This window comes from Chiloscyllium plagiosum, chromosome 5 (assembly GCF_004010195.1).
Source record: "Chiloscyllium plagiosum isolate BGI_BamShark_2017 chromosome 5, ASM401019v2, whole genome shotgun sequence".
NCBI classification, from domain to species: Eukaryota; Metazoa; Chordata; class Chondrichthyes; order Orectolobiformes; family Hemiscylliidae; genus Chiloscyllium; species Chiloscyllium plagiosum.
The window spans coordinates 1,668,610-1,680,563 of record NC_057714.1 but is presented as its reverse complement, the minus strand read 5'-3'; the positions used below and the strand labels follow the sequence as shown (position 1 = coordinate 1,680,563).

General features: G+C 42.4%; 1 protein-coding gene across 5 annotated transcripts in view; it reads right to left on the bottom strand.

Moving 5' to 3' along the window:
• Positions 1-8,266: 8,266 nt before the first annotated feature.
• Positions 8,267-11,954, bottom strand: part of LOC122549656 (retinoic acid receptor beta) — a 513,362-nt gene continuing 509,674 nt past the window's right edge. For all 5 annotated transcript variants that reach the window (XM_043689458.1, XM_043689457.1, XM_043689459.1 and 2 more), the window contains 2 exons: positions 11,000-11,158; positions 8,267-9,826 (listed from right to left, as the gene is read on the bottom strand). In XM_043689458.1, coding sequence (XP_043545393.1) covers positions 9,597-9,826; positions 11,000-11,158 — 389 coding nt within the window. In that variant the 3' untranslated portion in view covers positions 8,267-9,596. The remainder of the gene's footprint in view (positions 9,827-10,999; positions 11,159-11,954) is intronic.

The window sequence follows — 11,954 nt, the reverse complement described above, 5'->3', positions numbered from 1 at the left end:
GACATGGCTTGGCTGGTGGTGAGAAGGGCTCTGCCTGTGAGATCCTTTATGCACACCCGGACTCTCAGCCGCACTGCACCCTGCCCTCAAAGTGGCTGCGGGGGGACGAGACTGTCACAGACCTCCTTCTGGAATGTGCCTACGCAGAAGAAGTTTGGAGAGCAATGCAGTGGTGTTTGTCGAGGTTCGTCCCGAGCAGCGCCGTGACGCGGGACTCCGTGCTCTACGGTCTGTTCCCCGGGACGCACACCGAGACGAACATCAACTGTGCCTAGAGGATCATCAGCTCGGTGAAGGACGCTCTCTGGGCGGTCTGAAACCTGCTGATCTTCCAGCTGAAGGAGTTGACCCTGACTGAGTGTTACAGACTGGCACATTCCAAGGTCCAGGACTACGTGCTGAGGGACGAACTGAAGCTTGGGACAGCTGCCGCCAAGGCGCGGTGGGGAAAGACCACTGTGTAAGGTCTGCCTGCCTAAGGACAATGGGGGACCCACTCAGTATTTGGGCTCCACTGATGTCTCAGCTAAACATCTGGATGGTCAACATACAGACTTGTATATTTAAATGACTCAGTCTGTCCTCTGCATGTAAAGACATGTAATGTATATATGAATGGCATCACTAACTGTACAGATATCAAAAGATTTCTATGAACAAAGTATATTTTTGAAATAAATATAAAAAAAAATCATCATGGATCAATCCCTGAGCAGACAGGGAATGCATTTCAAGGGACCTCTTTGGCAAAGTAAATGTGGAATTTTAGGCTGCAGAACAGAACATAGGCTGGAGAGGGCGCTCTTAGCCCCTCAAGAAGAAAAATATACAGTTACAGAACTGACTGGGAGAAAATATCAGTAAGCAAAGATAACAGCTATATTTGCTATTCCTGAATGTATAAATACCCAACTTAGGCCTCAGGTTAAAACCTTATGTCTCAAGGCTTCCCAAACAATATCCTCTAAACTGTATATTATTCTAAATAAAAACTGAAAGAACTGTGGATGCTGGGAAACAGAAGCAAAACAGAAATTGCTGGAAAAGCTCAGTGCGTTTGTCAGTATGTGAGGAGTGACATCAGAGTGGTCCTGTGACCCTCAGAATGAAGTTGGCATTGTTGGAGGTCAGTTATCTTAGCTCAAGGATATCCCTGCAGGAGTTCCTCAGGGTAGTGTCCTAAACCCAACCATCTTCAGCTGCTTCATTAATGACCTTCCCTCCATCATAAGGTCAAAAGTGGCGATGTTTGCACAATGTTCAGCACCATTTGGAAATCCTCAGATATTGAAGCAATGTATGACCGAATACAGCAAGAGCTGGACAATAACCAGCTTGGACTGACAAGTTGCAAATAATATTCATAGCACGCAAATGCTTGGCCATGACAATCTCCAATAAGAGACAATCCAACCATTGCCCCTTGACATTTAATGGTATTACCATCACTGAATCCACCACTAACAACTTCCTGTGAGTTACTATTGACCAGAAACTCAACTAGACTCACCACATAAACATAATGGCTACAAAAGCAGGTCAGAGGCTAGGAATACTATAGTGAGTAACTCACTTGCTGGCTTCCCAAAGCCTTTACAAGGCACAAGTGATGGAATACTTGGCACTCGTCTTGATAAATGCAGCTCCAACAACACTAAGGAAACTTGACACCATCAGGACAAAGCAGCCCACTTGATTGGCGCCACATCCAGAGACATTCACTCCCTCCACCACTGATGCTCAGTAGCAGCAGTATGTACTACTTACACGATGCACTGCAAAACTTCACCAAGATCCTCGGGCATCACCTTCCAAACACACAACCAAATCCATCTGGAAGGATAAGGGCAGCAAATACCTGGGAATACCGCCATCTGCAAGTTTGCATCCAAGCCACTCACCATCCTGACTTGCAAGTATATCACCGTTCCTTCACTGTGGCTGGGTCAAAATCCAGGAATTCCCTCCGGAAGGGTATTACGCATCAACCCACAACAGGTGGACTTCAGCGGTTCAAGAAGGCAGCTCACCACCACCTTCTCAAAGGTAGCTAGGGACAGGCAATAAATACTGGCCATCTGTGTCCAAGTGAACTTTTTTTGAATTACTGGAAATCTGAATCTGTGTTTCCAGTTAACAGCTTCTGTGGGAATGATTCACATTAATGCCTCCCACACTAACAGCTGATTCCAGATTTAGTAATAGGGCTTGCTTTTGCATATAACTCAGTGTCGAGAGAAATTGCAAACTGGACAGTTTCAATGAATTCCTTGCTTCCAAACACCATCATTAACAAAAAGTGTCATTTTTATGGTCCATTTAATGCAATGAATTCAGCCACGTTATTTCACAGGAGAAGGTCAATTCGTTAAAGTCACCATAGCCAGACCATAGACTGCTCTCTCATTAGACAGAGATGACGAGTGGTAGTTTAACCTGAGGGTCAGCACTCCTTGGGGAGAAGAGGAGGTTGAGAAGGAGAGGCCTTCAATGGTAACCTCATCCCAAAAGGCAATGTTTCACGATAAAATACATCACTGAGTTACCTGAGAAGACTTTAGATCAGCTGACCAATGTGAGTTATGGGAGGGAATTCCAACTGAAGGCATGGTCACCAGTGATGGAGAAAGTGCGATCGTGATACACAGAATGAGGGGAAATGGTGATGGCCCAGTGGTATTATTGATAGACTCTTAACCCAGGTAATGTTTTGGGGACCTGGGTTCGAATCTCACCACAGCAGATAGTCGAATTTAATTTAAAACAAAATCTGGAATTAAGAATCTGATGACCGTGGATCCGTTGTTGATTGTCAGAAAAACTCAAATGGCTCATTAATGTCCTTTAGTGAAGGAAACTGCCACCCTTACCTGGTCTGGTCTATATGTGACTCCAGACCCACAGCAATGTGGTCGTGCCAGGGTTAGAGGATTTGAGCTATAGGGAGAGACTGAATAGGTGGGGCTCCCTGGAGCGTCGGAGGCTGAGGGGTGACCTTATAGAGGTTTACACAATTATGAGGGGCATAGATAGGATAAATGGACAAAGTCTTTTCCCTGGGGCAGGGAGTCCAGAACTAGAGGGCATAGGTTTAGGGTGAGAGGGGAAGGATATAAAAGAGACCTAAAGGGAACTTTTTCACACAGAGGGTGGTGCGTGTGTGGAATGAGCTGCCAGGGAAGTGGTGGAGACTGGTACAATTGCAATATTTAAAAGGCATCTGGATGGGTATATGAATAGGAAGGGTTTGGAGGGATATGGGCCGGGTGCTGGCAGGTGGGACTCAGCATGGACGAGTTGGACCGAAGGGTCTGTTTCCGTGCTGTACATCTCTATGACTCTATGACTCTTAAGTGCCCTCTAGGCGATTAGGCACGGTCAATAAATGCTGACCTGCCATGTCCTCTTCCCATTAATGAATAAAACAAATGAATACAGATCTCTCAAAGAGCTGTGGGGTCAGAGGAGGTTAGAAAGCGAGGGAGGGATGACACTATGGAGGGGTTTGAAACAAAGGATGAGAATTGTAAAATCTGGATGTTGTTTGATTGTGTGCTAAAGTATGTCAGTAAACACAGAGGAGATTTGGTAATGAGGATGCTGAGGAGTTAAGACGAGGGCACTGGGGTTTTGGATGATGTAGTGTTTCTGAGCATAGAGTCTCAGAGACCAACTAGGAATGTGTTGGAGTAGGATAAAATAACCAAGGTATGAATAAGGTGTTCAGCAGCAGATGCACTGAGATAGAGCCAAAGTTGGCCAATGTTATGGAGGTGGGGGGTAACAGGTCATTTTAATAATGATACATAATAATACACAGTTGGTGCATCATCTTGAGGTTAACTCGGACACTGAAGTTGTAAACAGATTAGTTTAGTGTCAGACAGCTGCCAAGGAAAAGGACAGTGCAGGTAGCTAGAGACCAGATTTTGGAGCAGGGAGTGAAAACAATGAATTCTTCTCAATGTTTAATTAAAGGAAATTTCTGCTACTCCTCTATTGGATGCCAGAGGAACATTCTGAGAATTTAGCAACAGCGGAAGAGTCAAGACAGGTGAAGGTAAGGCAGAGCTGGCTGCTGTCAGCAAGTTTCTCCAAGTTAATGCTGTGTGTTTAGATGATGTCACAGTCGAGCAACATGGAGATAAGAAATAAGAGACAGTGAGCAAAATGTTCAAATCTTGACAGGGTTCAGTGTAATGTAAATAAACACCTGCAGAGGGAGTACTGGGTCATTGTATGGAAAAACACAACGTTGAACCCAACTTGATGTATATGGAGTTTAATGGCCTACTTGGTAAGGTTTAAAAAACTCCAGAACAGTACAGAATTGAGTTATACTGTAGAAATATTTAATTCTAGAAATTTTTTTTTATAAAAAATGCATACTTTGATGAAAAATAATCGCAAATCTTAGCTTTTCTGGCCTCTCTGTATTTTTCACCTTTAAAATGATCTTTAAAATTTACCCCATTGAGTGAGCCTTTGTACCTTAATACCTCCTTACTTGACTCAGTGTCAAATTTAGTTTAACAAAGCGCCCAATGAAGTGTGTAAGAATGGTTTGTTCTATTAACACTGTCCAATGGTTCAAAATAATTTACGGAATGTCTAATATAGGTTAATAATGTTGGTGCCATATAAATGCAGGTGAGTTTTTTCGGTTTCCTTAAGGATAATGCACATTTACAGGTAATTTTAAATTCATTACAAAATATCGTCAGGATGATAACAGAGTGAAGCAGCTTCTATATTTTTTAGCCAGTCTTCTCACCAAAAGTGCAGAGAAAGTGCGGAGGTTTTATTGTCAGCACACCTTATGGGCTGTCTCCATGTGTTTGTGGAATGAAGGCTCACAATCCAGTGCCACAAATCAGGACTGTCCAAAAAAGCGTGGGTCAAGATTATAGACCAAAAGCATCAGGTTATAAAAGTTAGCCTGTAGCTCCCTTATATACTCTAATAGTCTGCATCTTTGCTTCAGTCGCATGAATTTTCCATTTGCTGCACTCACACTGCTGAGTGGAAATGATAATTTTCTGGAAGACCATCCTGACCAGAAATTGTTCAAACAGGTTTCATGTCAGAACATCAAAGCTGCAGGCTGCACTGCATTCTGAGCTGTAAGGATCTTCAAACCAAAGCGCTCAGTCTGCAGTCTCAAACATCGGGATGGCCAATTAAACAGAGTGACATACACAGCCTTGACTCTGTTTTATCTCCTTTTTATTGATCCTTTTGAACTTCATGCCATACAGTCATTGCAGCTGGATATTGACCAGCAGGAGCCCAAAACTATTGGCACAGCTCATGTTTAGGCACTCATTACCTCCCTCCTTCTCCTTAATGGCATGTACCCTTAACGCATTGTTCTGTTGAGCAGCTCAGATCATGAAGAAGGGAAGAATGCGCCCCTCTCCCGTCTCACACACACACACACACACACACACCACTACTTGTGATTCGGAGATGCCGGTGTTGGACTGGGGTGTACAAAGCTAAAAATCACACAGCACCAGGTTACAGTCAAACAGGTTTAATTGGAAGCACTAGCTTTCGCAGCGCTGCTCCTTCGTCAGGTGGTTTCTCCAGTACTTAGTGAAGTATTTTGTAAGGTTCTGGGTTTTTCAATGTATATGTTGCATTCTCTCAGCTCAACAATGACAATGACTTGTTTTTACATCTCACCTTCAAAGCTTCGGTTCAAACACATTTTGACATTCAATCACACAAGGAGATAGTAGGACTGATGACCAAAGGCTGGGTCAAAGAGGCAGGAGTGAGGGAGAAAACAAGAGAGAAATTTAGGCAAAGAATATCCGATTTAGGGTGCAGGAAGCTGGAGACAGGTGTACCAATAATACAATGATTAAGATCAGGGAGTGACAAACTATCAGAATTGATGGAGTGCAGACATCTAAGGCAGGAGAAGATTAAAATTACACAGATTGGAGTGAGACAAAATAGCTTTTTAAACAAAGTTGAACATTTTGAAATAGCGATATTGCTGAACTAAGAGCCAATGTAGATCAGTGATGATGATGAATGGGACTCAGTGCAACCTAGGACCAAGGACAGCATTCTCTTGGATGAGTTGCAGTTTCTGAAATCTGGTCTCCCAGAGGGAAATTGTCAAGTATACGAGTAATAAAGGAGGGTTTCCCAAGCAGATGAGCTGTCACAGGTGTGGTCAGGTGCTGCAAACTCTTCCCTGGATTGAAGAATCTGCCACGTTCTAATAGTTTGATTCTGCCTCATTCAGTGACAGATAGACAGATGGGATCAGTGGAGTTTACGGTGATTACCAAAGACAATAGTTTCAGTTCTATCAGTACTCTGTTGGAGGACATTCCTGCTTCTTCAGTACTAGATAGATACAATGGAAAGTTTGGGATTCTGTGATGGTGAGCCTTCGGATTACATGTGGAAGTGGACATTGTGTTTTTGGATGACGTTGCCAAGGGAACATGTGGGTGAGATGTAGGAGAGGGGTGGAGGTGTCGGGGTTGGGGAGGTGGCTGGGGGAGTACGTTGGGGCGACAGAAATAATGCAGTAGTGCTAGGAAGGGAAACCAATACAGGTACTACTCTGGCTGTGACTGGATAAGACTCAGGCATTTTGCAGATGTTGTTGATAAAGTTATTGTGCAAACAGATCAAAGCATGGTAAGTCCTGGCATGTACAAAGTGAGCTAAGGGGCCTATAGTTAGTGCAGATTGAGAAGTAGAGAAATCGTCCAGGTGCTGCCTCTGATTAATAATCAGGATATCGATACCTATTCAATGTTTATCATCAGACACAGTAAATAACTGCACCTGAAAATGACCAAATTCCAGACAGCGGAAAAATAAAAAGAGTTAAAATTGGAGATGCTGTCAATATGAAATAAAAACAGTAAATGCTGTGGAGACCAGATGAGTGAATGGATTAGAATTCGCCCGTTGACATGGGAAATGGAAGTCAGTCTGTGACACTGCTTCATTCCCCCTGCTGCTTCACCTCACAGCCTCAATTAGGCAGAGAAACGTTAACTCTGACTTCTCTCACCAGATGTTGCCAGACCTGCTGAGGCCTGACTCCACACCTGCTTCCCCCATGGCATCACACAAGAAGCCCACTCACCTCACTGAACATCTCAAACCCTGTTAAATTCAAGTTTGAGGTGGGCATTAATGTGAAAGGTCTGATGTCAGCGTGGGTGTATGGTGAGCTATGACCCACAATGCTCAGATTGATCCCTGATGAGAATTGCAGCACGAGTAGGTTTGACCCATCTCCATCTGTGGTTACCTGACCTGGCCTTGACCCATGTCTCAATGGCAAAGACTGCTCTAGTCTATAAAGCTCATCAGAACCATAGAGCTGGACATTGGGCAGCACAGTGGCCCGCACTGTTGCCTCACAGTGTTGGAGACCAGGGTTCAATTCTGAAGAATTCATTCCTGAAGAAGGGCTTGTGCCCGAAACGTCGATTCTCCTGCTCCTTGGATGCTGCCTGACCTGCTGCGCTTTTCCAGCAACATATTTTTCAGCTCTGATCTCCAGCATCTGCAGTCCACACTTTCTCCGACCAGGGTTCAATCCCTGTCTTGGGCAACTGTCTGTGTGGAGTTTGCACATTTTCCCTGTCTCTGTGTGGGTTTCCTTAATGTGAAAGGTCTGATGTCAGCGTGGGTGTATGGTGAGCTATGACCCACAATGCCTGTCTCTGTGTGGGTTTCCTCCCACAGCTGGATTGGCCATTCTAAATTGTTGCATAGTGTGAGGTGCATTAGTCAGGGGTAAGTGTAGGGTAGGGGAATGGGTCTGGGTGGGCTACTTGGTGTGGGCCTGTTTCCATACTGTAGGTAACCTAATCTAAATCAGTTAATACTTTGTTTCATCACAATACGTCAAATCTGTTTCATTGGTTGTGAAATGTTTTGGAACATTGTGAAAGGTGCTATACAAATGTAAGGTTTTATTTTAATTCTTCAGAAGAAGAAAGAATAAAAGGAAAAGGATAACTTCTGGAAAATTAACTTGTTCCAAACAAGGAACAATTCTTCCATATATGAAAACAAACAAAAGTTATACATCTAAACTCCATATTCATGTTCAATTTTACTCTAGGTTGGTAATACCATTGAAGTACATTACTTAACATATGTAGATAATGGAAACAATGTTGATTGTCTTTTTGTAAACCATCAACTACTCCAATTTGGACCAGTTTGATGGTGAAATACACTGAATATTTCAGGAAAAAGTAACTCTACAGCACACTTTAAAATAAATATACTTTATTCTTTTGCCAGGAAACTTGATGGAAAAGGTAACAGTATATGAACATAGATAGCATTGTTAAACAATCTCAATGTACAAACTGAGCCAGTTGAAGTACAGAGCAGTCCTAATGCTAGAAAGCAACACCCCACTAGTGCTTCAGACACTACAAGAATGGTTCAATAAACTCAAATTACTGTACTCAAGAACAAATCTACGATAGACCACGCTTCTGCAGAGAGATATAATGTGTGTCAGCCACCAGATGAAATTTACTTACTGGCTCATGTACAAGCGAATAAAATAACAAAATAACACTGAAAAGTGTTGTGCCTTGGAGGCTATCTTTACTGCAAACAACATGCAGTGCTTTATTTTATCTCTTGATATGTTGCCGAACATGAAACGAATCTGCTCAGCTAAAATAACTAAACAAAACTTTTTTACTAGCTCTTTAGGCTAGCACAAAACCAGTAGGCAATGAGTGAACCCTACCACAAAAAATAATATGTTCAGGCTAAATGTACGCAAAGAGTTGCTTTTCTTTTAAAAAAAATTCTGTTACTTAAGTGCTTGTGAACTGTAAACATTCATACAAACAACATGGTAGTGGGTAGGCTAACCGTGCCAGTGGGAAACAATTATTACCAGCACCCAAAGTGCTAGCATTTTTTTTTAAAAAAAGTTAAATCTTAAACTTTGTTTTTCATTGCAAAAAGAGATGGAAATATGTCCTTGTTTATTTGACAAAATTGAATGCTGGTGTACTGAGGATAAAATCCTAATCTTCAGGTATTTTTTCACTAAGAAATACAAGAGAATGCAACAGTAACATTGAGAATAATAATGGTTGTCCCATGTTGTCTAAACCAAAGAATTCTGTAAGCATAACTCACCTGATTTATGTACTTAGGCTTTGTTCCATAACTTGGTGTATGTGTTTAGACATGATATGCAAGGCAATGAGAAAGCACCAGAAACTCCAGCATAGAAATTTAGAATACATTGAGGAGTAATTCTGCAAAATAAAGTAATAATCAGAGTTCGACATAATTTTCCACAGCTTCTTCCCAGCATGCAATAGTGGACACAGATTAGTTTTACCAGACCGCAGGCTTTGAACATACCGCACGCAACCTGGGAGGCCTGCCTCTGGCCTACACAGTTTCGGATTCAGCATTCCCATGTCCAGAAGTCCATTGGAGTCCTGAGCCTCCGTGGTGTCAGTGTTGGAAATACACTTATCAACCTGGTCCTTCAGAGCTTGATGTCTCAGAGCAAAGGAGAGAAGAAGCTATCACATTTGGGAATGGTTGTGGTCACTCGCCATTTACTGTGTGTTGGATACCTGGCTGTTTGGTCCATGGGCTGCACAGCTGGGAGACACACTGGGGCTGGAAGTTGCTTCAAGTGCTAGACCACTGCTCCCATTAGTTTCTGTGCTTGTGTCTGCTGTAGGTGCAAGGGGATCATGGCCTTCCGAGTTTTCCAGCATTTCTTGAATAAGGGGTGGCATCGATCCAGGGATCTCCAGCTTGAGCGTGATGACACGTTCTGCACCTGAACAGGGATAGAAATCTCCTCTTAGTTACTCTTGGTTAGTTTACCTTTATGAGATGCTGTCTGAGAATATTCCCAATTGACACTCAATTTACTATGTGAGTGAATTTGTATCTAACAAGAGTACATTCAGACTGTAATTAGTAAACCAACAAGGAAGAGCCTTGTGCTATTTGTACAGAAGGCAACACTTCAAACACTGTACATAGAACAAGTAGATGTACAAGTCAGACACTGGGAAAGGTTTGGGACACTTGACACAGATTTTGAAAAGCTAATGACTGCACTGACTTCAAACGGACCAGATTAAGTTCCAGAAAGACATAGCAAAATTAATATCAATAAACCTCAACTCCAGAAGTAACATTTAAAATAAAATAGAATAACTAGAAATTAAAGCTTTCTAATAGCACATTTTGCAGTTTGACCTAGTGATGACAATGTTGGCTGAGGAGTTCAGATTATTATTCTGTGTGAGGCTGCTTTGGAGGTTAGGTACAGATTGGAGAAACGTGTTAAGATAGTAGAGAAAAGTTTGTTTAGAATACAGTAAATGTTCATAGACTATCACTAACAGCAATTTTTATCACATTATCTCGTAACTGACATTGAAAGGGTTTCATTGCTGTGGTCAGGTACTGTTGTCACCTCTTGCCATTAGAGAAACAGGAACCAGAATGGCTTCTTCAACCTGAGGATCCTGCATGGCTACCTTTTTAGTTTCACTTTTTTTCCTTGAAATCCTTAATGCCCTAATTTGCAAAATATTATTTGTGTACATTTCATCTGCTTCTGCAGGTTTGTGTCTAAGTCAAATTATTTTTTTCTCTGAACTTGTTTGAACTGGCTTAGCTCCAGATTCCTCTGTTAGTTCCCTTTGTCATTATAAAGACACAGTCAGATCCGCCTAATCACCCCAACTGCCTCACTGTAGCTCAGAGCTGACCGTAAACATCACCTTGGTGCGTGAATCACCACTAAATGCTCTGCAAGGGCAGTACGTTATTCCTGAGATGTGGAGATCAAAAAACTGATGGCAAATCCACCTCTGTACCTCAAGTAACTGCTCCCAAAGATGCAAAATTAAGTTTCATAAAAGTCATACCATCAACTTGACAGAAATGAACCAGAATGGAAAAAGATATAACAATAAAAGTGTTCTTGTTCTGGTACCTTTTGCACTGATGCTGCGCAAGTCTGTGATTTTCATTAATATCTTTGGGAACATATGGGGTTTATTGGGTCTTCTTTTTCTGATGTAAATCTTTAAAGCTTCCAAAAGTGGTTCCTGTAACTTGTCCACTTTTCCTGCATCTTCTAGATCTTGGCGGTCTGAAAGAAATGAATTTAAACAGATTTGTGCAGTGTCAAAGCCCAAAGCCCAACTTCTCCTGTGATTGATTTTATATTCCTACTCCTCAAAGTACCCACCCTTTGAATACAACTCACTTCAGGCAAAAGATAGGGGGCAATTGAAGGTGGGTTTCAAACAGGACACACCTACTACATGGGGAGTGTATACAGTCAACAGGATCATTGGAATTCTCAAACTCATGGGGTCTAGGATTAAAGGGAACACTTAATTGAGTCTGAAATGGGGGAGGCTGCAAGGTCACTGGACTCACAGGGACAACACAACAGGATGGGGGGTAAGTTGTGGGTCACAGGCAGAGCGTGCAAGTCATTGACATGAACATGAGGTGGAATCTGCCATGTCTGACTGAAAGTCAGCTGCACAGGAACCACACAAAATGGCTACCAGCGCATACAAAATGGGTGGGGTGAGGGGTATGTTAGAGATGTTTTCCTTTGGAATAAAGAGCTTAGATTTTGAGGTCTTGCAAGGGACAGACATCAAGTCTCGACTGATTAAGTAAAGTCACCCAACTGGTTTCAATTTGCACTTCATCGATGGGTTTTCCATTGTTCAAGGATGTAGTACAAATTACCATATCAAATAAACATGAGTGTTACATTGTGCGCATTAATTCCTCCTTGGCATGAGAACAAGGAACCCAGAAGTGGAAACTGAAGTTCCTCTTTCATAACCACATTGGAGAGCAAGCAGTGATGTAAACATGACACATCTGTCAGATCCACCCAGTGAGTGACAGTGTAGGAGCACAGG